The following is a 26,627-nucleotide window of genomic DNA, read 5'->3' as shown; positions in this document are numbered from 1 at the left end:
TTGTGCCGGTAAGGTTGGCGGCGGCGGTGCTGGCGGTTACACTGCTTCGCAAGTTCACTTACCCCGGAGCTTTAGTGTCAACTCTTCGGGTTCGAACGACGAGGACGATGTGAGGCAGCTTATCAGAAATGCGTCGGCAAAGAAGAACAATGCAGGGAAAGAGAACAAGGACGATAATATTAGGGCAGCAGCAACAAGTTCAGATGTGAATAGAAGTAGTGTTAGAGTTAGACCAATTGTTGGTGTTAGACAAGCAGCCAATTATAGTTCGAACAATGGGAGAGGGGTGAGGAGTTATAGTGTTGGGTTGAAGATGGGGAGGATCGATGAGGAAAGGGCTTCTACTTTTGAGGAAGATGAAGTGGATGTCAAGGCAGATGTGTATACAAGAAGCAGAAGTTATGCTGTTAATAAGAGAAATGCTGGATTTGTATAGGAATATGTGGATTTGATGTAACAATTCTCTCTTATCCACTTCGTTAATCCGTTTGTTTATCTGTTAAATCCTTACTCTGGACCAAATGCAAGTGTGCAACTTTGTAATTTGAGATTGCATTAGTATATATATAACTTTTCTTTTCATTTGTCATTGAATTAGTTCTTCATTTTGGATTGATTTGCCAACATAAATTGACGAGACCATTCTAAATCCTAATAGGATAATCGTATGTACGTGTTTGAGTAATTTGACGTTTGTCTGTGAATTGATATTCCGTGAGCTGTGAGCTTTAGTGGAATGAGCACCTCGTTGGCACACAACTCCCATTACATCATAATCTTAACCAATTTGTCATTTGTTTTCAGAAATTCTTTTATGCAGAAAGCGCAAGTACAGGTCAATCATAATCATTCACAACAATTTATACATACATAATCATTATATATCTAATTCTCACACAATTCATATATGTATGTATAGATACACTCTGTATTTACTGAATATGTTTTGGTTTATTCTTATCAAAATGGGCTTTGGTTTCTATACTTCTGTTGGGCTTGTTAATCCAAGTTATCAGATACCCGACTCAAATTCACGGTCGGCAAAAGACATCTGTACGCTGTTCGCAAAACCTAATAATCCTCTGTTGCTTTGTCTCTCTCGCGTGCAACTCAATTGGGGCATGCCTGATCTTGGCAAAGGGAGCTTCTTCGGCTCAGTATCTCCGCATTTCTGGACAGAACTGAAGTGATATGGTAAGTTTTGGGATTTAGATTTTGTGTAATTTGGATTTGACTCATTCCATTCAAATAATGAAGTATGTGCGAAGCTTTGTGTGCTTTATGAACTTTGATGTTCTTACCGTGGATATTGTGAATTTGGGAAATCCTCACTGCCTTTGTTTCACTGGAATTAGTTACTTTTTCGAATTTGTAGCTCAAGATTGCATCTTTACTATTGTCATATCAATGATTTAGTATTCTTTTAACAATGTTAGGAGCAAACAGAACCACCCAAGTCTCGTTCGAAAGGGGAGATGGAATTGGACAGAATCAGCAACTTACCAAATGATGTTATAGATAAAATTCTGTCATGTTTGACACTAAAGGAGGCAGTGAGGACAAGTGTTTTATCGAGCATGTGGAAAGACAAATGGGCTATGCTTTCGGGTCTCGTATTTGATGGAAAGTGTTTCTCGACGGATAATTGTGAAACCTTTGTTAACATTGTCTATCATGTACTCTTAAGTCACATTGGCCCCATAGAGAAGTTTGTGCTTTCTAACACACATCGTATACCTTCTAGAGATATTGATAGATGGATTCTTCATCTATCAAGAAACTGTATTAAAGTTTTCGAACTTCATTGGGCTAGATACAAGATGCCATTATGTTTCTATTCTTATCAAGATATGATTGAGCTGAAGTTATCTTGGTGCTTGCTGAAACCTCCAAGGACATTCAACGGTTTCAGAACTTTGAAGAGAGTTTCTTTTAAGTTTGTTACCTTGGCCCGGGATGTGTTGGAGAATCTGATTCTTTCCTCTCCTCTGCTGGAGAGTTTGGAAATTATTAAATGTGCTGCCTGTACCCATCTCAAGATTGATGCACCAAATCTTCGATTCCTTTATTTCTCTGGTTACTTGAAAGGTATTAGTCTCCAGAATACCTTAAATCTTGCTGTTGTTCACTTTAATTTGTCGAACAGGTATTACAGACAAGATCGTGTCAGTTCTTCCAATTTGGCAGACTTTTTCATGGACCTGCCTCATATTCAGAGGCTCACAATTGATGGTTTTTCTGTACAGGTAACTCTGTGCTTCCCTACGTTGACTTATAGTCATTTATATAGCTAGAAGAATTGTACCATATGCATTGAGTGTTCTATTTAATTTCTGCATCTTCTGCTGCAGTTTTTGGATGTTGGTGACTTGCCTGGAAGACTCCTCAAACCATGTCTAGATCTAAATTTTCTCTCTCTCCTTGTGTACTTTCATGATCCTGCGCAGATTTTAACTACTCTATATCTTCTGAGAAGCTCCCCTGCTCTGGAAGTACTACATGTTGAGGTTTACTCTGTTGATGCATGCAATATTATTATTATCATTATTTTAAAGGATGCATGCAGTATTTTATCATGTTTGAAACATCAAATCAATTTTACTGCAAGTACTTGTTGTTTTGGAAACTTTATGTCAGATGTCTTATCTTCTGAAGCTTTTAACCTTCTTCAGGCACATGGTGATGATGAATTCAGTGAAGATGAATTCGGTGCTGATGAAGAAGACTCTTGGTTGGATGACCTAGATGACGACAGAAATTGCTCATTCCCCAAACTGCGACTTGTTCAAATAACTCACTTTTCTGGTTGCACAGCTGAACTAGATTTCATCAAATTGTTGCTTCTAAAGTCACCTGTGCTTGAGACGATAACTATTCAGGCTGTTTCTGCCTATGGTTCCTCAGAAGTTTTTAAGAAGTTGCTCCAGTTAAGGCGTACCTCAAGTGCAGAGATTATATACTTAGATCCCTGATTCATCAATCAGTCTCAGCAGCAACCAGTAACAGGACTTGGTTGGAGATAATGTGTTATTGTATGGTCTTTAATCTATGTTTTTCTGAAGTGAACATTGTAGGATATGGGAAGATTGTTATTCCAACTTTCTTACTGTCTGAACAAAATGCCCCCAGTCCAGCAGCAAAGGTAGTCTGGAATTTTGAGAGTCAGCTGATGAATGAGTCTCGCAGTTTTGGTGACAGTAGGTTTGTGGATACATGAAAAAAGCGGTAAACTGGACTTTTGTTAGAGATTCGGAGATTTTCTCTTTTGCTAACTGAATTCAGATTTTAAATTGCGGTTGTATAACAGTGCTTTTATCTACTTTATGATGGTTCATGTTCGTGGTTGCACACTTTTAATCCTTTTCAGCTATTTAATCTTCAAGTTAAACCAAATGCACATCTCGTGCCTAAACCAGTATTTTTCAATCTTGCTGTGGATAGGTACTGGATGTGTATCAGATTGGTGCATTCATCCCTAAACAAGTGAAAGATTGCAAAGGAAGGGGAAAACAAATATGTTTTGTATCATTTGGGAGGGAACGAATTCCCAACCGTCATCCACCAAGTATTTTGACGCAGCAGTTTTTTTTGTCTGATAGGTTTGACGCATAGCAGTTGATGAGTCGTAGTTATTTCTTTTCTCCTCTCGGTGTAAATAAATTCCTACAAAGTAACCTTCATCAAACTTCAAAGCCTCCTCGACTTCTCTCCATCTCTCACTCTCTTGCCTATAAACGCCAATGGGGTTCTTCTCTTTACATCAACAACCGGTACGAGGTGAATAGGTAATGTTCTTGGTTTCTTAGCTTAGTGGGTGAGCAGTGATCATAGGGCTTAAATCTCCATATTTCTAATTGGTGGGTTTCCTTCGTTTTGATTTCGTGCAATTTGCTTTGTTTTCATACAGTTCGATCCACAATTCTTTTGTGTTAACCAAGCATTGCAAGATATCCACAGTTGTTGTACATGTTGTTCTTGTTGTTGTGGAGTCACAGTGAAGATCATTAGAGGAATTCTCTATCTTTAATTTGCTTTTCAAGGACTTGATAACTTAACAAGATTGATTCATTTGCATTTCGAAGTTAGAGAATCCATTCTCATAGGCAAGTAAGACACAGATTATATATGGTTCTCAACATTCATTTGAGATAGAAGTTTTATCTGCTTATGTATTTGATTTAAAATCTATCTCGGCTGAATCCAATGTGATAAAAGAATCACCGTCTCTTTGTCACTATATATTAAGCCTAAAATTAAATCCTTTCATATATCCATACTGTGAAAGAGAAAGGAAAGCTGCTTCTTTTATATGTGACTAGCTATATCAATTCGGCAATTTGTTCCGACTCTAAAGCTATGATCTTTGTTGCTTACACTCCCAGACAATGGCATGGTCTAAACTCTAATGGTTTGGACACCACTGGTCAGTATATTTGATTAATGGTATTTTCTTTTCTAATTAATTGAAAGTTTCAGGAGCAAAGAAAACCATCCAAGTCTCATTCACAAAAACAGGCGGAGTTGGACAGAATTAGCAACTTACCAAGTGATGTTATAGAAATTATTTTGGAACATCTTCCGATCAAGGAGGCAGTGAGGACAAGTGTTTTATCGACCAAGTGGAGGTATAAATCGGCCATGCTTCAAAGTCTCAAGTTTGATGAGCAGTGTGTATCAACTCAAAATCCTATCACCTTTGTTAACATTGTTGACCAAGTACTCTTACTTCATGTTGGCCCCATACGCAAGTTCAAGCTTTCTCATCGAGATCTTCTAGCCCCTGCTGATATTGATAGGTGGATCCTTTATCTATCAAGAAGCTCTATCAAACATTTGATACTTGAAATCGGGATTGATCAGCGCTACAAATTGCCTTCATGTTTGTTTTCTTGTGAAGACATAATCTGTTTGTGCCTGCGTAATTGTATGCTAAAACCTCCTTCAACTTTCAGTGGCTTCAAGAGCTTGAAGCGTCTTACCGTTGAGCGGGTTACATTGACCCAACATGTGTTTGAAAGTTTCATACTTGGGTGTCCTATGCTTAAGGGATTGATTTTGAGAAACTGCAATGGTTTCAGACATCTCAATATTGATGCACCAATTCTCAAATTCCTTGTCATTGAGGGTGATTTTGAGGATGTTAATCTTCGGAATACTCTGAATCTTGAATATGTTTACATTTCTTTGGAATTCAATGTCAGGGAAAGGCGTGTTGTTGGAATTTCAAGCAATTTGCTCAAGTTTGTAGTTCACCTACCTCATGTTCGATGTCTTGAAATCACGAGTTACTCTTTAAAGGTATTGGATTATGAATTCATACATTCATTATGATCATCTTTCATTGCCATGGGAATAATATGCTAATGAGTTTTCTTTTCAACTTTCGACAATTTGCTGCAGTGTTTGGCTGTTGGTGCCACTGCCATGCCAGGAAAGTTGCCAGAACCATTAATATATCTAAAACATCTTTCTATGAGTGTAAGCTTCACTGATTTGAAGGAGATTACAACAGCTCTATGCCTCATAAGAAGCTCCCCAGCTCTACAGGAGCTAGAGATATTTGTGAGTCTAATTTTCTTGATCATGTTATATTCTGTAATATATAATTTACCATCTCTACTACAAAAATAGTTGTAGTTCAGAGAGACGTCTTATAGAAGTTTAAGATACTGATGCCACTGACCTTATTTTAGGTCCACCGTGACAATCAGAATGTTCAGGGTGAAGTGAACTCATGGTTAGAGCATTTAGAAGACAACTTGGATTATCAATTCACCCAACTTCGACGTACAGAAATAACTTGCATCTCTAGTACCAATAAAGCTGAACTAGCTTTGATCAAATTTCTGCTGTTAAGTTCACCTGTGCTTGAGCGGATGACTCTTCAGCCCGCTACTGGCGATGGTTCCTTAGAAATGTTGAAAAAGGTTGTCCGGTTTAGGCGTGCGTCAATGCAAGCTGAGATAATCTTCTTGGACCCATGATTGATCAAGAATCACCCAAACAAAGTAACAAATTGATGGTTATCACAGCAGACCTGGTTGCATTTTGAATTGGTAACTACATTGATCAAGTGCAAGTACTCTTTATGGTGCATATGTGCGCTTGGTTTTCTGATGCTGTCTCTTATATATTGGCAAAATGTCTTGTTTAATTTACGAATCAGGTCATGAGAAGGATAGAGATACTAGAACTCAAGTATGATGCTAAGTGTGGATGATCTACTCTTCCAGCTAAATATATCTTTTTTGTTATGGCAGTGGTACCTCTAGTAGCTTAAAACCTTAAGCTATCGAAGAATTCAGTTTCTGTTTGATTTCCTATCACTTTTATGTATATTAAGTCTTATTCTTAACCAACTTTATCTTTTATGGTGATCAACTGATCATGCTAGAAAGATATATATTGTTTCCAACCCTACTGCTAGTAGAGGAAATACTGTTGAACACTCTTCCAAAAGGGTATTGTGGTTTTAAGGCCTGTTTTGGTTCCTCAAGCTAGGGGGTTGGAATGGCTAATTAACTAGTTGTAATCATATGATGATTTTATATTACATTACTCTGGTAGCAAGCTAGGGAATTCAGTTTAATTTACTGAAGAATAGTGTGAAAAAGAAATGTCCATATATGCAGGGTTTAAGTGCGGTAAATGTAAGAAGATTATGACTGAACCAGTTACTACACCATGCGGTCATAACTTCTGTAAAGCTTGTCTGCAAGGTGCATTTGCTGGTATGATCAGTTTAATTAAACAAAGGACATGCCAGGGCAGAAGAACATTGCGATCACAAAAGAACGTCATGAAGTGCCCAGATTGTCCACAGGACATAGCTGAATTTATTCAAAATCCACAGGTATGTTATGTATGGCAGGCTGCTTTAAAATCCACAATTTTTTTGGCTAAATTGAAAATGCTTCAATTGTTGTCGAACTTGTCTATGCGTATATACTGTTGTGTTAATCCAGGTTTAAGATGTACTTATTTGAGGTTTTCTGAATTACTGATTTGATTCTGATACAACTAATTTGAGCCTCAATCTGTAAATGGACAACATTTACATACTCACATATCGTTGAGGGTAGATTTTTATGCAAAGCAAAGTTTGTCTAATGAGTATTACCGTTATTTTTTTTTTCTTTCTATAAATTGTTATCTTGCTGTGGTTTAAGCTATGATGACTTAGTACCTACCTAATTCCGCTCCTTTCCGGTTTGGCGGTTCCTACAAAATGTTTTTACCATGTTATTAACATATATAAGAGTTTGCTAATTGACAGGTTAATAAGAGTATTGAGAATGCCATAGAATTACTCCAGCAGAAAGAGGAAGATGGACAAGTGGAAGAAACGTACTGAAGAAACTTACAATGCCAGTGAAGCCGAAACAGAAGGAGCTGTTGAACAAAAGAATCCAAGTCACAAGCGCAAAAGGTCAAGCAATGGTGACAATTTGTTGGATATATGGTGAACCACTGTCCAAGAGAATCAAGCTAGAAGAACAGTGTGGAAGGAGCTAATAATCTTACTGCATTGATTCATGAGCAATAGATCAAGTGTTGTTCTCTTGGTCATCTATATGCTTATCCTTTTCACTATCAATTCCTTTTTAATATGTTACAAATATCATCAAAACTTATCCTTTTAAATAGTTGTTACTTACTTTTATCTTGTAAAGTGTAAACAATAAAAAGAACTTGTGTTCAATTTATAGCATCATCTTTTTCCTGCTTGATATAGTGCACGATCGATATGATAACCCTTATTGTGTTTGATCAGTGTATAAGAGTCTGAAAATCATTTTGTGTAAAGTGTAGAGCGTGGAGGGCCATGAGGCTAGGGTTGTAGCTTGAGGCGGATGCCTCCTCTGCCGCTTTAATAGTATTATTTTATATACATAGTTATAGACTATAACAAGGGAAGTAATACCACACTCTTTAAATTGTAATCCACACTCTCACTTTTTATTTGTGGTAACTTAAATTTTGTTTTTAGTGACTTAATTTTTGTCTCTTTATGAAAATGATGACTAAAAATAGAAAATGGGAGTGTAGATTACAATTTAGAAAGTGTGGATTTCACATCCTTATAATAATCCGTTTCTATTCAGAGCGAAGCTTCATTTTAAAATTAAAGTGTGAAATTCATTGTTTGACTCACCTTTTGTCATATTTCTATATCTTCATCATTTAATTTATTGATACTAATATATAGCTCAATCATACAAATTTTCATCTAAATTAATGATCACTTTTTGTTGTTTGTATGTTTTGATCAAATGTAACATACACGACAAATATTGATGACACCTTTTGATTTTTCGATTACACGAGTTTGATCGCAAATTTAAAATTATCTCCTAAATTTTAGAAACTTTTTTTGATTTGTAACATTCCTTTTCCCCATCAAAAACCAAATTCCCAAGCCAGCATGTTTAAGGAATGATGTTCAGTATTTTGACTATTTTCTAAAAAATAATAGTCTTTAAAAGGAAAACCAGATTTTACGACTTAAAATACACAAAAGGGTGTTTTGGGCAAAAGCAAGAGTGAGTGACTCTATCACTGTCGTCATAAGAGCATCTCCAACAGCTTCCCCAAATTCTTGAAATTCTCCAATTTGGAGAAGATTTTGGGTGTTTTGCTCCAACAGATTCCCTAAAACTTTCTCCAAAATGGGGAATGTGATGAAAGAGAAACCCAAATTCCCCAAATCTGCAGCATTCTCCAAATTTTATAGAAGGATTTGGGGAATCATCTTGAAATCTTCAAAATAGAGAATCTGTTGGAGTTGTAGAAGAAAAATTGCTTAAAGCATTGACTTTTGCTTCCCTATAATAGAGAAATTATGGAGAAGTTGTTGAAGATGCTCTAACAGTCTATAAGCCCCCTCAGCATTCGCCTCCTTTTTCTTCTCATTCTCCTCTGAGTTCCCTGGGCCGCACACAAGCACGCGGGGCACTTGGCACAGGCGCACAGTTTTTCTTCTCTTGTCATTTGTCACTGTTATTCAATCAACTTCAGAGAGAGCCCAGGTATCAAATTCTTAACACCCATTCATTTTTTCTCTTTAGTTTTTCAATCTTGAATTGGGTTTTTTTTCAATTTTGATGCTAAGACACTTAGAGTAACGGAGGAGACAAGTTCCCCTTGTTGTATACATGCATGTTGCGAATCCATAGGGCATGAGTTGCTGGGTAAATGAGAGGATACCTTATGTTGCTCTGCAGTTGTGCTTTTTCCAATCTCTCTGCTTACTTTTTTTTTTATAAGAAAGTTCGTCTTATTGAGTGTGGGTCAATACACATGTGATATATCTTTGGGACCCGACATGAGACAACAAATTTTGTTGTCGAAATTGTGAGGTTAGTGTAATCTAGTTGTCGACAACAAACTCTTAACTTGAGGTTAGTAAAAAATATGATTAATCAAAATTTAAAAAGTGAAAATTTGTTGACTAAAATCAATCTTCTGGGCCATGATCGTTAGGGATTGAATTCAACCCGTCTTAGGTGGAAACCCTAACCCTGACCCTGACCTAATTTAAACTTTGTTTGGCGAGTTGTGGAATTGGCTTTTTTCATGTGTATTATCAACTCCATTTCTCTGGACAGCAATGACTTTTTTTTTTTTTTTTTTTTTTTTTTTGTATAATCTTTGTATTAGCTAGAGTTGTATACCTCTCTGCACAATCAAACACACAACTACACATCTATATATACATCAATGGCCACTGGCACAATTTCAAGTTAGTTCATGATAGATGAGTGCCTGGAATAGTTTAAATTATGATAAAGCTTCTTGTTTATATATTGAATGAACATGTTCCTATTTAAATTATGAACAGCTTCTTGTTTAGGAGAATTTTTGGAGGAAGTTTGAGTATTCGTCCAATATAGTGAGTGAAGTTCGAACGTGGAGATTGTGTTGGACATCATCAGCAACTTACCAACTGATGTTATGATACAAATTTTGTCACGTTTGACACTCAAGGAGGCAGTGAGGACAAGTATTTTATCAAGCAAGTGGAGGTATAAATCTGCTATGCTTCCAGTTCTTGTGTTTGATGGCAGATGTGTCTCGAAGACTACTGGAAGCCATACAACCATTGTCAACATTGTTGATCATGTACTTTTAGCTCACATTGACCCCGTAGAGAAATTCCTGCCTTCTTACAGATTTGATAAACTCTCCAGTAGAGACATCGATCGATGGGTTCTTCATCTGTCAAGAAATTCTGTCAAACAGATCATGCTCGACAATCGGAAAGCGCCTCTCTATAAGCTGCCATCATGTTTTTTCTCTTGTCAAGATATGACTCGTTTAGATTTATGTCATTGTATGCTAATACCACCACCAACATTTCAAGGATTCAAGAGTTTGAAGCAACTTGATATTGACGATGTTACCATGGCCCAAGATGTGTTTGAACAATTGATAGTTTGTTGCCCTCTGCTTAAGGCATTGACTTGTATAAGCTGTGACGGCTTCAGCCATATAAAGATTAATGCACCAAAACTCCATTTCCTTCATGTTGGAGGTCCTTTTGAGGATATTAATCTTGAGAATACTGTCAACCTTGTTGAAGTCATCATAATTACGGGCACCACTAATCACAAACCATCGGTGGGCAGTTCTTGCAATTTGGTCAAGTTTGTTGATCAGCTGCCTCACGTTAAAAGGCTCACAATAGGTTTCGACTTTTTGGAGGTAAAAGATTGTGTGAATTGTTTGCATAAAAAATAAAAAATTATCATCTAGTATTTTGTTCATTTTTTGCAATCTTTGTGCTGCAGTACTTGGCTGTTAACATTGGTGACTTGCCCCGAGAGCTTCCTACATCATGTCTGCATCTGAACTTTCTTTCTATAGACATATACTTTGATAAGGAGGAAACTTTAACTGTTCTATGCCTTCTGAGAAGCTGCCCTGCTCTACAAGAACTAAGGATTCGGGTTAGCTTTATTTAATATCGAAAATTCTCAACCAACTTCAAAATAAAATTTAGATTATAATGCTACAGATCTTATGCAGGCGCTCCAGGCAGTGTATCATGCTGAGGTTGCAGAAGATAATTCTTGGCTGGATCATGACAATCACAATTGCTCATTCACCCAACTGAGAATTGTACATATGACAGAAGTCTCTGGTGTGAAAGCCGAACTAGATTTCATCAGATATCTGCTTTTAAATTCACCTGTGCTTGAGATATTCACTGTAAAGCCTGCTTCTACCGATGTTTCTAGGGATATGGTAAAGAAGCTGCTACGGTTTGGGCGCGCCTCGGTGCATTCAGAGATAATCTACTTGGACCCATGATTCGATCAACAATGAATCCTGGAAGCTAATTAAAATGGACAAGAGGATCTGCTTGCTCTATACTCCCAACAATAGGTTCTTCTATTTAACTGAAAATATAATTACAATTGCAGTTTTTCTCGCTTACGACTACTGAAAATTAAAGAAAGTACTGAGATATCTGGTGTTAAAGCTGAACTATATCTCACTGTTCATCAGTTCATCTCTGCTTGTGAAAAGGGTTATCCAGCTTGTTTCTGTTGATGGATTTTTAGAACTAGTAAAGAAGCTACTCCAGTTTAAGTGTGAGTCAAAGCGTGCAGAGATAATCTTCTTGGATCCATATTTCATTAATGGATTGTAGCAGCTGATGCTATAAATTAATGTTTTCCTGCTTCAACTAGGAAACTATTGTTGCATCCTACAGTTACCACTTGCTGCTATTGTTTGCTTTAGTAAATTACATAGATATTTTGATTTCGGTTTGTAAACAACTTTTAATCTAGTTTCTTATTACGGCCCAGTTTAGTATTGAGTTTTGGTAAATAAAAACACTTATCATCACTATTTTGAATAGATTTTATGTTTGGTAAAATCTTATAAGATGTTTATATAAAACTTTTTAATTTAAATAATCACGATTTTAGAAAACAGGTTAGATGTTTTTTTTTAGAACTAAGTTTTTCTAAAATTGAGTATTCTCACAACAATACGAAACTAAGCCGTACCTCATTTTAGACCATATGAATGATATGATGGTTAGGCAGGTCAAATCCTTGATCTACAAAATGATCAACGTTTCTGTAAAAAGTTAAGTATCTAGATCTAAGATTACAAGCACTTGATATTGGCTGTACTCTCCTGTGTTCTTGACTTGTTGTATTTCAATTGCCGCCACTGCAGTTCAATTACAAAAATTATGTTGTGTTTATGATTGTGGTGTGGTGAATTGCATATCAGAAATTTAAAGTTTAACAGCTGAGTGGAATTCTAGAAATGAAGGCATATGTAAGCTTGGATTGTGCATTAATTTTGGTACAAGTCTTCATGCATGATGTAGGTGTGTCTGTTAAGACATGTCTTGACGATTTCTATAATGATTTCTATTAGATAGAGTGCGGTTATTAGGACTTTCAAATTTGTTCAATAGACCTCACTCTATTGTGAATTATTAAATAACATATACATCCTCATACACAATGACTAGTAAAGATAATAATTATATATCTAATTCAATAATAATTGATTCTATTATTTATTATTTTCCTTATATATATTTTTTTCTAATTTCTTTTTATAAAAGCATATATATAGATCATAAGAGCTAAAACAATGATCAATATCGATTATGTGACATAAAATTTTGTATTATCATACATGCATGTTGAACGTATATACTTACAAGGTGCATAAATATTTTTGCAAAAAAAAAAGTCTATCGATTATAGAAAATATATATTTATTGAAATAATTTATTATGAGGTACAAAATAGAGATCAAATTTTTTTTATAGAAAAAAAAGGAAAAAAATAACACGTACAAAAAAGAAAAACAAATGTGAAAAAGATATATAGAATAGTTCATGATTGAACATTTTCTTTTATGAAAAAATAATCAAAAAATGAAGGAAGGGATAATGGATGTTCAAAAACAAAAAGGAAAAAAACAAAGAATGAGAGGTTTGTTGAGTGAATAAAAGATAAAGTAAGTAATTAATTGAAATATATGTCAATAAATAATTAAGGTTATGTTAGGAATTTGAAACGAGATCTAGTGAGCAAATACTTATATTGAAAAGTAAAAGAGATGTATGAAGAGAATGAGAGATATATTGAACAAATTTGGAAGTCTCAATAACCATATTTTTCTATTATTTTTTATTGAGTGGAAATTTTTTGTTTGAGGGAGGTCCCAAAATAGTGAGAAAAATTTGGTTTTGGTCTTCATACGCGTTTTGATACCCACCGCAGCTTCGGAGAACTTGATGGATAATTGGCCAGAGCAAGAAAAGTCTGCAAATCATGAATCAATCTTCAAACAAGCAAGACTAGAGAAATTAAAAAAAAAGAAAAAGTAAATAAACAAACAGAAACGCCAAATCCAACCGATAGAGCAACAGAAGATTCCGCTCTTTAAAAAAAACAAAAACAAACAAACAAACAGAAGATCCCGGTTAGCTGAAGACACCAAATAAAGCGATAAGGGAGGGCAAGGTAGCCCAAAGTCATATGGTTGACTCTTGAAAGAAACACTCCCAATCAAATCCAGAACCAGAAGCGGTCATGGTAGCCCAAAGTCATATGATCTTAACGGTCATGGCAGTTAAAGAGAATCTACTGATCGCAATCCTGGTTCTTCCGGTACTTATGTTCACAACCCAAGCCTCTATTAACTGCAATCAGTCATGCCCTAGCTTCTTAGGCCATGACCTGATCCAATATCCATTTGGATTCTCAGCCGGCTGTGAAATCCACCTCAACTGCACCAAAGCCGGGGTATTCATCGGCGAGTTCCCAGTCCAGGCTATCGACTCTGATTCCATAAGAGTCAGCTTCAGAAGCAGATGTGATCGACCCATCCACACCTTCCACCAATTCTACAGCGTCCACTACGCCCCAACGTCCCGAAACGCAGTTCTGTTACGAAACTGCACAGATGATCAGGTATCATCAAGTTGCGTTATACCCAGTATAAACGTGGAGGCTCGATTTCAGGCCCCGGAGGACTGTAGTCGGAATGCTAGTCTCAGTTGTTATGCAGAGAGCGCAAGGAACGCTACGTTTTTGGTTTACGAGACCATGGAGAAGAGGGAGTGTAAGTACTTGTTGTCATCTATAAGTGGCCAGATTTTGAATGACACACGAGTGCCGTCGGTGACGTTGGATGTTGAAGTGATGGAGCTAACTTGGTGGCTGGAAGGAATCTGCCAATGCCATAAGCATGCAAGGTGTATTTCAGTGCTGACACCGAATTCGAGTGATGGATACAGGTGCAACTGCGACGAAGGCTTCATCGGGGATGGTTTTTTGTCTGGGTCTGGGTGCCGAAACGGTTAGAGCATCTCCATTATTCTAGGTTAACTTGTTGCTAAATTTAATAATAGTTAGGATATTTAACAATTGAAATAGCAATTGTGCTCCAGCAGTAATTGTTAAGTGTAAATTAAGTAATATTTTTAACGAATCATAAACTTACACGTGAATAAAAAATAGTGGGAAAACATAAGTTTCTCTTTAGCAATTCTTGTCTAGGTTGATAAATTTGTCAATTTCGTTTAGCAATGTTAGGATTTAGCAATATTTTAGGCATTCTGCTGGAGCTCTTATTCATCCTAAAAGTTGACAAATTTCAAAAAAAAATTGATTTAGCAATACTGCTGAATATGCTCTTAGTCTTCTACCTCCTAACAATTAACTAACAATTTTATTTCAATGACATAATATATTGACGGTGATGATCGGTCTAGCATTAAACATGACATTTAGGGTAAATTTTACGCACACGAGGTGATATTTAAGTGTGGATGGTAAAATAAAGAATGTAAATTATTTTTTTGACAACGTTATATCTAAACATTTAAGAGCATCAAGTGCTTTCTGCAGTTGTAATTAAGAGCAAAACACGACGGACTATCATCGTTAGTGTCGTGCCAATCCTTGCTTCTATGGTACTCATCATGTCACTTTGCATCTATTGGAGAGCAAGGAAGACAGAGCGTCCACTCATTGAAGGTATATGTTACATGAGTAAGACTAATTTGTATTTACCACTGATCCCAACGAATTTACTATCGATCGGTTGACGAGTTAACCCATCATTACCCATAAGCAGATGACATGAGAAGTGCTGATGCCTTGCAATTCGACTTTGGCTCCATTAGAGATGCAACTAATAACTTCTCTGAAGAAAATAAGCTTGGACGGGGAGGGTTTGGTGCTGTTTACAGGGTAACCATATATAGATCATTATGTAGAGTGACAATATGATTTATGTGGCTCATGAGCAATTAGATAACTCCCCAAATTCGTGAATGCAGGGGAGGCTTTTCAATGGAGAAGATGTAGCTGTGAAAAGGCTTTCGAAGGATTCTGCGCAAGGAGAACTAGAATTCAAAAATGAGGTCTTGTTGGTGGCCAAGTTGCAACACCGAAATTTGGTTAGACTCCTTGGTTTCTGCCAGGAAGGAAGTGAAAGACTTCTTGTTTACGAATTGGTCCCAAACTCAAGTCTCGACCATTTCATATTTGGTACGCATGGGCATAGTAATTAGAAATGTTGTTATATTTCATAACTGAAATAGAAATTTTTTTTCCACAGATAAGTAAACTGCAACATTTATCATTACAAACTTTTAATTCGCATGAATGTGCAGATCCAGTCAAGCGTGCACATTTGGATTGGGATAGTCGCTACAAAATCATAGTTGGCATTGGGCGAGGGCTGCTTTACCTTCATGAAGATTCTCGTCTGAGAATTATCCATCGTGACCTCAAAGTTAGCAACATTTTGTTAGATGCAGAACTGAACCCCAAAATTGCAGATTTTGGAATGGCAAGGTTGTTCCTGCTTGATCAAACACAAGGTGAAACAAATCGAATTGTAGGAACCTAGTAAGTACAAGACCAATCTTTATAAACGTACAGCTCTGCTCCTATACATGCAATGGCGTACGAAAACAATTCTCCAAGTTCTTGTCTACTACTATATTCTCCGGCTAACTTTATAGAGGCTAACCTGGGTGTTATCGGTTTAATCTGGTTTAGTTTTCACCTAAAACCGGAAACCAAACTGAATTAAAAATTCAGCTTGGTTTTTATTTTTTAAAACTGGAAACCGAAAACCGAACTTAACTAAACGGTTCAACCCGGTTCAATTTTTATTTCTTAGTTTTTTTTTTTTTTTTGCTAAAGAAAAAGAGTAGTAAAAATTTCTGGTAATTTTAATATAGAGTTCTTAATATAGACTTATAGATCCATATTCAATAATGCATAATAAGAAGACCATAGACTTCCATGCATGTAGTTCAAACTTAAAATTGAAAATGGAGTCCAATGTTCACAATAAGAAGAACTAGGGTTTTTTTTTTTTTTTTAATCAAAACGACGTCGCATTACAACGTTGACCGTTGATTTCGGTTCAAACGGTTCAGTTCAGTTTTTACTGGCCTTAACCGAAAACTGAACCGAACAAATCTGGTTCGGTCCGTTTTTTTTTCGGTGCGGTTTCTACGGTTTCAGTTTGGTTTTCAATGCGGTTTTTTCGGTTTTCAGTTTCGAAGTCACACCCCTAGCTAACCTTCTTCTTGCTCATTTCCTTGTAGCGGATATATGGCTCCAGAGTATGTTATGCGTGGACAGTTTTCTATCAAGTCCGATGTCTATAGCTTCGGTGTGTTAGTTCTGGAGATAGTGAGTGGACAAAAGAACAGTTCTTTCCGTCATGAAGGGAATGTGGAGGATCTTCTAAGCTATGTAAGTGATACAATATCACAGTTGAAAGAAATTAACGAAAAAAATTATGTCTAATTTTGTTGTTGCAGGCCTGGAGAAGCTGGAGGGGAGGGTCAGCAGCTTCAAATCTAATAGATCACACCTTGATGACTGGTTCAAGAACTGAGATAATGAAATGCATCCATATTGGATTGCTCTGTGTACAACAAAATATAGATGATAGGCCAACCATGGCTTCGGTCATTCACATGATTACCGGTAACTCCCTCGCTCTTCCGGTACCCTCACAACCTTCATTTCTTATGATTGGATCCAGCAAAGCAGGGATCATGGGGTCAAATCATTCTAGTAGCAACTCTGTTCCAAAATCAGCAAATGAGGCCTCGATTACAGAACTATCATGTCGCTAGTGCTCAGTAATCAGTATATGTCAACTGAAAATATCAACTCGCCACTAGAGACACTGATCATGCTCTACAATATTTGATTTCGAAAGGGCTTTGTTATAAGCTGCCATCATGTTTTTTCTCTTTTCAAGATATGACTGTTTAGATTTATATCAGTGTGTCCTAGTACCACCACCAACATTTCAAGGTCTTCAATAATCTGCTTCAAGTTTGAAACAACTAGATATTGACCTTGATGAAGCTAGAGTGGCGGCTGGAACGACCCATCAGGGGGTCGAAAATGTCATTATGGTTTTAAAAAAGCCCGAAAGCCAGGGCAAGAGGGAAACAGCTCATGAAGGCCACAATGTCAAAAAGAAAAGAGAAGGAAAAGGAAAGAACAAGAAGGCGAAAACAAGAACAGTCAAAAGACACAGGTAGACTCTGGGAGTCTGGGACAAAGAACTAGATCTAGACGAAGCTCCACCTAGATCCGTTTCATCGCTCAGGTACGCTCTAATTCCTTGGTACACAGGTATATCTATATCTATGATATATTACGCAATAAGAATTCCTAGCAGGATCAAGTCTGAGTATTCTCCCAACTGTATATATCCCTTTGTTGTCTTGTAGTGATCGGGTTAGAGTGTGCTGATACTGATGGAAAATGGAACTGGACAGAATTAGCAGTTTACCGAATGATGTCACAGATAGGATTTTGTCACTTCTGCGGCCCAGGGAAGCAGCCAGGACAAGTGTTTTATCGACCAAGTGGAGGTACAAATCGGCCATGCTTCAAGATCTAGAGTTTGATGAGGGTTTCTGGAGGGTAGGCCGAATTCGGGAGGTCGATGATAGTGATGGTCAAACAAGCTTTGTGAACATGGTTGATCATGTACTCTTACTTCATATTGGCCCCATACGCAAGTTTAAGCTTACTACACTACATGGCTTAACCCCTAGAAAAGATATTGATCGATGGGTTACTCATCTATCAAGAAAGTCTATCAAAGAGTTGATACTCTTTGTTGGATTATGTGCATACAAAATCCCATTATGTGTGTTTTCTTGTCAAGATCTCATTCGTTTGGAGTTGCTTAGGTGTTTGCTCAAACCTCCGTCAACGTTCAAAGGATTCAGGAGCTTGAAAAGCCTTAGACTTGCCGCTGTTGACATGGACCAAGAAGTGTTTGAAATTTTGATTCGTTGTAGTCCTCTGCTTGAGAGATTAACACTGCGATTTTGTAAGGGTGTTACCAATCTCAAGATTAATGCACAACCCTCCAATATATGCATGTTTTAGGTAATTTCGATGTTGTCAACCTTGAGAGTGCCTTAAATATTACTGAGGCTGAATTTTATGTAAGCATCGATGATGACCCGAGATGGATTCCTGACAGCTCGGTTCCCAGCAGTTCAAAGATTTTTTATCACCTCCCTCATATTCAAAGGCTCGAAATTAAGTGGTACTTTTTGAAGGTAAATGTATCTGCTGGCTAATTTTATACTTTATTTAATAATCATTGTCATCGTCATTGGAATTTCAGTCATTAATTTTTTTTTTCTGCATCAGTATTTGTCTTTGGGTGTGTTGCCAGAAAAGCTGCCTAAACCCTGCCAATATCTGAAAGTTCTTTCTATGGACATATGCTTTGATGATCCGGATGAAATTCTAACTGCTCTATGCATTCTGAGAAGCTCCTCTGCTCTGCAGAAATTAAAAAAATTTGTGAGTTGATTCCGCTGACAAAAAAATCTTAATTTCTACCGACATTGCCGTAAACTATCTGATTAGTTTAGACAGTTATTTGCCAAAATTTCCTTTTTTAATGCTCGATCTTTGTAGATGAATGGCAAAAAGAAACTCACAAGGTCACCCGGTGTTGTCGAAGAACAGAAATCTTCTTGTTTCAATGTCAGCTACAATTGCACACTCTATCAACTGCGACTTGTGAACATAACCGGGATCTATGGTGTTGAAGCTGAACTAGATTTCATCAAATTTCTACTTTTAGGTTCACCTATGCTGGAGAGAATGACTGTCACGCCTTCTCGATCTCTTAAGCCTGTTTCTGTGGATGGATTTCTAAAGCTAGTAAAAGAGCTACTCCAGTTTAAACGTGAATCAAAGCATGCAGAGATAATTCTCCTGGACCCATATTCATCAATGAATTGAAGCAGCTAAGAGGTTCTCGAATTCTGGTAGATGAATTTGGGTTTGGGAGTGGTACCTTTTTGTACAAGTCATTAGCCTTGATATCATGATTTCCACTGTCCATATTAGGTTGAATTTGCTGACTAAATTATGTATCCAGTTACATTTTCTGTTAGAATAACGTGAAAAGAAGAAGATTGCAAATAAAGAGATTTGGCTGAAGTGAGTTTCTATTGACACTGTACCGATTACATATAGATATAGTGAGTACAGAATACTGGCAAGGAAACTAATCCCTATAATGAAGTTCTTACTATCAAACAATACAATTGCCTACATCTCATACATTCCTAATACATAATACATTCCTAGTCTAGAAGATATTCAAGATATTCTTAACACTCCCCCTCAAGTTGGAGAGTGGATGTCTTGCACTCCCAACTTGCGAATCATAGGTACAAAAGCCTCCTTTCCTAAAGCTTTGGTTAATACGTCCGCCAATTGATGTGATGAGTTCACAAACCTTGTAATCACTGAACCGTCTTGAATTTTGTCTCTTATAAAGTGACAATCCATCTCAATGTGCCGCGTTCGTTCATGAAAGACCGGATTTGCTGCAATATGCAATGCAGCTTTATTGTCACAATACAATGTGGCAGGTTCGCGATGTAGGATTCCTAAATCTCTAAGCAAATACCGAAGCCAAGTTAGCTCGCAGCAAGCTCCTGTCATTGCACGATATTCTGCTTCAGCTGAAGAGAGTGAGACAGTTTTCTGACGCTTTGACCTCCATGAAATCAACAAAGGGCCAAAAAAGACACAATAGCCGGTGGTAGACCTCCTGGTCATTGGACAACCTGCCCAATCTGAGTCACAATATGCTCTGAGTCTAAGATCACTCTTAGAAGAGAAAAACAAACCTTGTCCAGTTGCATTTTTAAGGTAACGAACCACTCGAAGGGTTGCCTCCATATGAAGTTTCCTAGGCTGATGCATAAACCGACTTAGAACATGGACTGAATATGTGATATCTGGTCTTGAGACAGTGAGGTATATCAACCTCCCAACCAATCTTCTATAGCGACCTGGATCTTTGAGCAAGTCACTATTATTAGATAACTTCAGTCCTCTCTCCATAGGAGTATCGACAGGGGCTGCACCCAACAGCCCTGCATCCTTAATAATCTCTAGAGCATATTTTCGCTGACAAATAAAGATCCCATTTCTAGATGCAGAAATTTCAATCCCTAAAAAGTACTTTAATTCACCCAGGTCTTTAAGACGGAAATGATTATGCAGAAACTTCTTGATTGCAGCAATACTAACCGGATCATTTCCCGTAATCAATATATCATCAACATAAATAAGAAGAGCAGTGAAAGACTTGCCTTGTTTTCTAGTGAACAAAGAGTAGTCTGCTCGTGATTGCACATAACCAGCCGATCGAATAGCTTCTGAGAATTTGTAGAACCACTGGCGTGAGGCTTGTTTCAAACCATAAAGGGATTTATGAAGGTGACAAAACAGGTGTTCCTCCCCCTATCTCCGGAGCCCTGGCGGTGGAGACATGTATATCTCTTCATGAAGATCGCCATGGAGAAAGGCATTATTGACGTCCAATTGGTGGAGGGACCAGCCATGAGCTGCAGCCAAGGCAAGTAAACAACGAACAGATATGATATTTGCAGTGGGAGAGAATGTGTCCTGATAATTAGTGCCTTCTACCTGAGTGAATCCTTTGGCGACTAGGCGTGCTTTATATCTCTCGATCGAGCCATCAGACCTGTGTTTGATCTTGTAAACCTAGCGACACCCAATTGGTTTCTTACCAGCCGGTAAAGGAGTGAGAGACCAAGTACCATTGTCTTGAAGAGCTTGCAACTCCAATTGCATTGCTTGCTGCCATTCAGGATGAACAGCAGCCTCCGAGTAGGATTGTGGTTCTGTGACTTGGCTAACTTGAGCAATGAATGATTGATGCACCGGCTTGTATCGATGATAGGAGATATAGTTGCACAACGGATAACAGGTGCCTTTATTCGGACCTGGAAATAAAGAGGATGATTGATCAGAGGAAAACCGCTTGACATTGGAGCAGATGTAGTCTTTGAATTTCACAGGCGGGGCGGTAGAGCGGCTGGAGCGACGAAGCTCGGGTGGAGGAATGGGTGGGTCGGGTGGAGGCAGAGGCGAGTCCGATGGAGTGGGCCGAGGTGAGTCAGATGCTGGTAGAGGAGGGTCGGTGACGATGTGATGTTCAGCGGGCAGAGGTGGATCGGTTACCGACGCCGACGTCGGAGAAGGTGGTTCAGAAGGATGCGGGTAAGAAGAGATAGGATTAAGGCTTTGGGTGTCTGAGATAGATTGGGGTTTTGAACGACGTGAATATGTATGGAGGAAAGATGGAGGCGCGGTCGCCGGAGATGGAGACAGTGGCGCGGACGGTGGGGCGGGGTCGGGAGAAGGAGATTGTGAAGAAGAAGAAGATGGGTCTATGTTATCGTGTTCAGGAGAGGAGGAAGAAAGAGCAGGTGAGTCAAACACGTAATCAATGAGATATGGGTCAGAGATGGGAAGAGGAATTGGGCTTTGGGAATGGGCTGAAGAGGAAATAGAAGAATTGGGCATAGCAGATGCATAAGGAAACACATTTTCATGGAAGAAAACGTCTCTGCTTGTGAAAACCTTTTTAGTTGACAGATTATACAATTTGCAGGCTTTTTGACCAACAGGATAACCTATAAAAATACATTCCATGGCACGATGATCGAATTTGTGTGAAGGATGAACATTGGTAGCATAGGCTAAACAACCAAAGACACGAAGATGATGGTACGGAGGCGGTTTTGAGTATAAATGCTCAAACGGAGTTTTGAAGGAAAGGACAGGTGTAGGCAATCTGTTGATGATGTGTACCGCATGAAGAACACACTCCCCCCAAAATGGGATAGGGAGATGAGCATGAAATTTTAAAGCGCGTGCCACTTGCAGAATATGACGATGCTTATGTTCCACAACCCCATTTTGTTGGGGCGTGTAAACGCAGGAATGTTGAAAAACTACACCATTGTCATTGAAAAAGGATCGTAGGGAAAGAAACTGGCTACCATTGTCACTGCGAAAAGCTTTTATGCGAGATGTGAATTGGGTGAAAACATGACTGAAAAATCGTTTTAAAATTGGTTGGGCTTCATTTTTGTGTCTCATTAGAAAAATCCAAGTGAATCTTGTGTAATCATCAACGATAGTAAGAAAATAATGAGCACCCGAAAGAGAAGCATGTTTATAACGACCCCAAATATCACAATGAATTAAATCGAATGATTTTTCTGATGAAATGGAACTCACACCAAACGGCAATCGATGTTGCTTAGCCAGAGGACAAATAGGACATGCATCAATGGGTTGAACTGAAAGATTTAAGAAGTTTTTAGCGATGAATTTTAAAGGGGAATGAGAAACATGACCTAATTGGCTGTGCCATAAATCAGTGGATGGGATGGATGAGGTTGTGAGGTTGCAGGTTGATTGATGGTTTGAGGATGAATGAGAATTGGTTAAGGTTTTCTTCGTCGCCAACGCCGCCAAGTAGTATAATCCATTACGTTGTTTCCCTAGACCAATTATCCTCCCTGTTACCAGATCCTACAAAACACACCAATATGGGAAAAAAGTCACTGAACAATATAATCCCCTTGTCAGATGACTAACCGATAACAGATCAACTTTAAATGTAGGCACACATAACACATCACGCAGGCAAAACACAGAATTCAAAGGTAATGATCCTTTTGCTACAATATTAGCCTTTTCTCCGCTAGGCAATAACACAGGTGGCAATGAACAATTTTTATTCTCATGAGAAAATAATTTAGGAGAAGAAGAAATATGGTCTATTGCCCCGTTATCAATGATCCAGTTGCGGGAAGTGATCTTCGGTAAACCTGGTTTGGTTACAGCAGCATTGATTTGTGTATCATCAGATTCCTTGCGATTCAAAATAGCCAAAACATATTGATGTTGTCGCTTGGAGAGAGGGATACGAACGAATGAACCGTTTTGCCGAATAGGTAGATTTGGTTGATTATATTGGCTGACCACTATCACCAAGGATGGATGATCAAGATGATCACTGAAAAAAGCTTTGATCTTTTGATTCGTCATGGAGACGAGAGAATTGTTGTACGAGATATAGAGTACAACTAATGAGGAGAAAATCGCTGCACGAGAGATAAGATGCAGCAGGTTATAGAGTCAGGATCGAGTCCTGCTCTGATACCATGAAAAGAAGAAGATTGCAAATAAAGAGATTTGGCTGAAGTGAGTTTTTATTGACACTGTACCGATTACATATAGTAAGTACAGAATACTGGCAAGGAAACTAATCCCTATAATGAAGTTCTTACTATCAAACAATACAATTGCCTACATCTCATACATTCCTAATACATAATACATTCCTAATCCAGAAGATATTCAAGATATTCTTAACATAACGAAAGGTCTGAACAAAATCTAGTAATAAAAATTTGGGTGTGCATATCTAGCAGTGTGTTTGATGTAATTTCAATGTCTGTTTATCATCAGAAACCCTTACGCTTCTCATGCTTAAATAGATGGTTTCAATTTCTGTGTATCTTTGAATTGACTAGCAAATAAGTGATGAAATTTGGCTAGCTGTTACTCAATTTGATAATAGAAAGTACATTTGTAACTTATTCCTCACTATTTCAATGAGCGCTCTAGATTCCCAATACGCATGAACACTAGAGCGTCACATATAAAGCGGTTTGTCTTTGTCACCTGGGCTTATGTTCGTCGAAGTTGCAACAATGCAGCTCACCATGAGTTGATTGAGTTCGGTCTTGTACGCTAGATTCAAAAACCCTTAAAATGAATCAAAGGAGTTCCAAACATAACTTTAAACATAAGAACAACTTTAAACATAAGAACATAAGCCTCCGAATAAAGTAAGATGGCAAACTTCATTTGGGAGTCTGTCTTTTTTTTTATTATTAATTCTTTGAGACCAAAAAGCAGGGATGGTTAGGTAAAGCAAAGAAAAGTTAAAGCATAATACAGGACAAAGTTGCAAACACAGGATTCTCGAACACAATTAGATCTAGACGAAGCTCTTTCAAGATCCGGGTCATCATCACTTTGGTAAATATGTTCTAATTTCTCTGATGTTAAGCAATATATGTATTCAGAATATATATTTCCTAGCTAGATCATATGCAGGTTTGAGTTTTCTCCCATATATATTTCTTCCTCCTTAATTTGTATGCAGCGATCAAGTTAGAGTGTGCTGGTACTGAAAATGGAGTTGGATAGAATTAGCAGTTTACCGAACGATGTTACAGAGAAGATTTTGTCAGGTTTGCCACTTAAGGAGGCAGTAAGGACAAGTGTTTTATCCAGAAAGTGGAGGTACAAATCGGAAAAGCTTCAAGATCTAGTGTTTGATGATCAGTGTGTCTCCACTCGAAGTCATCTAATTGCAACCTGCAGCTTTGTGAATATAGTTGATCATGTACTCTTACTTCACACTGGCCCCATACACAAGTTCAAGCTTTCTCGCATAGATGAGCTAGCCACTAGAGACATGGATCGATGGATTTTTCATCTATCTAGAAACCCTGTCATCAAAGAATTGATACTAGATAATTGGAGAGGGAATCCCTACAACATTCCATCATGTTTGTTTTCTTGTCAAGATATTGTTTATTTGGAATTATACAGGTGTTTGCTTAACTCTCATCCGTCCACATGCAAAGGCTTCAGGAGTTTGAAGACCCTTTCTTTTCAGAGGGTTACTATGGCCCAAGATGTGTTTGAGAACTTGATTGGTTGCAGTCCTCTACTTGAGAGATTGACCTTGTTTGACTGTGATGGTTTTACCAATCTCAAGATTGATGCACCGAAACGCAGTTTTATTTACATAGAAAGGGATGCTTCCTTTGAAGAATTTAACCTTGTGGATTCCTCAAATCTTGCGAATGCTTCTGTTGGTACAAGAATTGTTGGCTATCCCTTTATGATCAAAACACAAGGATACATGCTACATGTTGTAGTCTGGTAGCAAGGACTACTCAAGTGAAGAATGAAGAATCTGACAGATCTCATGTGCATCAGGTAGTTCATGCATGTGCATCACATTCATTCACTAAGGATGGCAGCCGTGCTTGCCATCCCGATTAAACGGATACCCCTGCTGTATCTGTTCTATCTACTGGGTCTGACCATGTGCATATTCAAATGTGTTTGCTTCAATTTTTAAGTGTTTGAAATTCAAATACTTTTTAGCAAAACATTAGTCTATTCGTACTTGAGCTCCAAGTTAGTCTAGGGTGGTGTGGCAAACCAACCCGTGACCACATAACTTGAGCCTTTGGGAACCAGCTGGGTTTTGTGATTCAAAAACCAAGTTGACAGCTGCCCATGTGATGCACCGCCCAAGCTATCAGCTGTCCTAAGTGTCCTCTTAGATAAAGTGGTTTTGTAGAGTCTTTATGCTTGACTAAATCTGATCTAGTTTTCCCAAAACCTTTTGTCTTATCCTTTTGGCTTTAGTCTTTCCTAGGAAAGTCTATTCTCAGCTTTTGTCTTGTGAGTGGAGGGATCCCTAGGGTCCTATCCGTCCTAGTATTCCAGACAAGTAGCTAGAGTCCAAAAGAATCTTGTTGATGTGGCAAACTTGCTTGCTTCCTCATAGCTGTGCACTTTGTCTATAAATAGAGAGCAAGACCTCTCTTGCTCCTTGGTTGTTGAAAATTGTCATTTGCATTTTCTCCCTTTGAGTCTTAGCATTATTGCTTCTTTGCTCCTTTGCTCTAAGTCTTCCTTGTTGATTATAAATCTTAGAGCTGAGCATCAAAACATTTTCAAAACCCATTTCATTGTTCATTGTTCATGCATACCTTGAGAGTTGTTTAGGTGATGCAACCCGGAGAAGTCTTCATAAAGAATTAGCTAAGGAGTTAGTTAAGTTCGTGTGAAGCAAGTTGTAAGCTGTCCTTGAGAATTAGCTAAAGGTGTTAGTTGAATTCTGCATAGAAGCTTAGATTCGAGCTATGTGTAAAACACTTGAGTGACAAGAGAGCAAGTTCAGTTGTGTGCTAGTAGTTAGACTAGGCAGGATGGCTAGGTGTTGTGCCATCCTCTGAGTTGTGAGTCTTGTAAGAAGTGTCTTTACAATAGTGGAATAGTTTGTCTCTCAAGAGTTAGAGGCACGCAGTTTTTCTCCCTGGTTGCAGGGTTTCTGCGTATAAAAAACGTACTGGTGTTATATCTTTACTTTCAGTACTCGCCTTTTTATTTACACAACTTAGTCTCACAGCAAAC

The 26,627-nt window shown here is 37.9% G+C and overlaps 6 protein-coding genes and 1 pseudogene across 7 annotated transcripts in view; all 7 read left to right on the top strand.

The window, feature by feature from the left end:
• Positions 1 to 1,098: 1,098 nt before the first annotated feature.
• LOC101305319 (F-box/FBD/LRR-repeat protein At1g13570-like) lies at positions 1,099 to 3,215 on the top strand. The gene is made up of 4 exons (XM_004289720.1): positions 1,099 to 1,194; positions 1,437 to 2,246; positions 2,352 to 2,507; positions 2,673 to 3,215. The coding sequence occupies exons 1-4, from the start codon at positions 1,192 to 1,194 to the stop codon at positions 2,970 to 2,972; spliced, it is 1,269 nt and encodes a 422-aa protein (XP_004289768.1). The 5' UTR covers positions 1,099 to 1,191; the 3' UTR covers positions 2,973 to 3,215.
• Positions 3,216 to 3,740: 525 nt separating this feature from the next.
• Positions 3,741 to 5,984, top strand: LOC101306882 (F-box/FBD/LRR-repeat protein At1g13570-like). The gene is made up of 4 exons (XM_004292061.1): positions 3,741 to 3,770; positions 4,477 to 5,298; positions 5,401 to 5,562; positions 5,694 to 5,984. Exons 1-4 carry the CDS (start codon positions 3,741 to 3,743, stop codon positions 5,982 to 5,984), a joined length of 1,305 nt encoding a protein of 434 aa, XP_004292109.1.
• An 815-nt stretch (positions 5,985 to 6,799) lies between these two features.
• Positions 6,800 to 11,313, top strand: LOC101306594 (F-box/FBD/LRR-repeat protein At1g13570-like). Its single transcript, XM_004292060.1, has 5 exons — positions 6,800 to 6,853; positions 7,277 to 7,347; positions 10,068 to 10,704; positions 10,791 to 10,949; positions 11,029 to 11,313. The coding sequence occupies exons 1-5, from the start codon at positions 6,800 to 6,802 to the stop codon at positions 11,311 to 11,313; spliced, it is 1,206 nt and encodes a 401-aa protein (XP_004292108.1).
• A 2,294-nt stretch (positions 11,314 to 13,607) lies between these two features.
• LOC101306301 (wall-associated receptor kinase-like 14-like) lies at positions 13,608 to 14,348 on the top strand. Its single transcript, XM_004292059.1, has one exon. The coding sequence runs from the start codon at positions 13,608 to 13,610 to the stop codon at positions 14,346 to 14,348; it is 741 nt and encodes a 246-aa protein (XP_004292107.1).
• Positions 14,349 to 14,956: 608 nt separating this feature from the next.
• Positions 14,957 to 17,152, top strand: LOC101306009 (cysteine-rich receptor-like protein kinase 10-like). Its single transcript, XM_004292058.1, has 6 exons — positions 14,957 to 15,023; positions 15,124 to 15,239; positions 15,329 to 15,539; positions 15,665 to 15,902; positions 16,613 to 16,763; positions 16,832 to 17,152. Exons 1-6 carry the CDS (start codon positions 14,957 to 14,959, stop codon positions 17,150 to 17,152), a joined length of 1,104 nt encoding a protein of 367 aa, XP_004292106.1.
• A 334-nt stretch (positions 17,153 to 17,486) lies between these two features.
• On the top strand, positions 17,487 to 19,488 carry LOC101305021 (annotated as a pseudogene). The gene is made up of 4 exons (XR_183893.1): positions 17,487 to 17,637; positions 17,762 to 18,607; positions 18,702 to 18,857; positions 18,975 to 19,488. The product of XR_183893.1 is annotated as an F-box/FBD/LRR-repeat protein At1g13570-like (transcript).
• A 5,115-nt stretch (positions 19,489 to 24,603) lies between these two features.
• The window catches only part of LOC101305722, a 3,776-nt gene continuing 1,752 nt past the window's right edge, over positions 24,604 to 26,627 (top strand). The window contains exon 1 of the mRNA XM_004292057.1: positions 24,604 to 25,361. Within this exon, the coding sequence (XP_004292105.1) occupies positions 24,604 to 25,361 (758 nt within the window). The remainder of the gene's footprint in view (positions 25,362 to 26,627) is intronic.

The sequence above is a fragment of the Fragaria vesca genome, linkage group LG2 (genome assembly GCF_000184155.1).
Source record: "Fragaria vesca subsp. vesca linkage group LG2, FraVesHawaii_1.0, whole genome shotgun sequence".
Taxonomy (NCBI): domain Eukaryota; kingdom Viridiplantae; phylum Streptophyta; class Magnoliopsida; order Rosales; family Rosaceae; genus Fragaria; species Fragaria vesca.
The sequence above is the reverse complement of the archived record's forward strand: the minus strand, read 5'-3'. Positions and strand labels throughout refer to the sequence as shown.

What these genes read in the sequence shown, in the direction of transcription:
- LOC101305319 (XM_004289720.1), top strand. An exon ending in TTGATGGTTTTTCTGTACAG is followed by an intron (nt 2,247 to 2,351) that starts GTAACTCTGTGC and finishes CTTCTGCTGCAG; the next exon opens with TTTTTGGATGTTGGTGACTT. An exon ending in TGGAAGTACTACATGTTGAG is followed by an intron (nt 2,508 to 2,672) that starts GTTTACTCTGTT and finishes AACCTTCTTCAG; the next exon opens with GCACATGGTGATGATGAATT.
- LOC101306882 (XM_004292061.1), top strand. Translation starts at nt 3,741, where the DNA reads ATGGGGTTCTTCTCTTTACATCAACAACCG. An exon ending in TCTCTTTACATCAACAACCG is followed by an intron (nt 3,771 to 4,476) that starts GTACGAGGTGAA and finishes TGAAAGTTTCAG; the next exon opens with GAGCAAAGAAAACCATCCAA. An exon ending in TACAGGAGCTAGAGATATTT is followed by an intron (nt 5,563 to 5,693) that starts GTGAGTCTAATT and finishes ACCTTATTTTAG; the next exon opens with GTCCACCGTGACAATCAGAA.
- LOC101306594 (XM_004292060.1), top strand. Translation starts at nt 6,800, where the DNA reads ATGAAGTGCCCAGATTGTCCACAGGACATAGCTGAATTTATTCAAAAT. An exon ending in GATGGACAAGTGGAAGAAAC is followed by an intron (nt 7,348 to 10,067) that starts GTACTGAAGAAA and finishes GTTTGATGGCAG; the next exon opens with ATGTGTCTCGAAGACTACTG. An exon ending in TAGGTTTCGACTTTTTGGAG is followed by an intron (nt 10,705 to 10,790) that starts GTAAAAGATTGT and finishes TTTGTGCTGCAG; the next exon opens with TACTTGGCTGTTAACATTGG.
- LOC101306301 (XM_004292059.1), top strand. Translation starts at nt 13,608, where the DNA reads ATGGCAGTTAAAGAGAATCTACTGATCGCAATCCTGGTTCTTCCGGTA.
- LOC101306009 (XM_004292058.1), top strand. Translation starts at nt 14,957, where the DNA reads ATGGTACTCATCATGTCACTTTGCATCTATTGGAGAGCAAGGAAGACA. An exon ending in GGTTTGGTGCTGTTTACAGG is followed by an intron (nt 15,240 to 15,328) that starts GTAACCATATAT and finishes TCGTGAATGCAG; the next exon opens with GGGAGGCTTTTCAATGGAGA. An exon ending in AATCGAATTGTAGGAACCTA is followed by an intron (nt 15,903 to 16,612) that starts GTAAGTACAAGA and finishes ATTTCCTTGTAG; the next exon opens with CGGATATATGGCTCCAGAGT.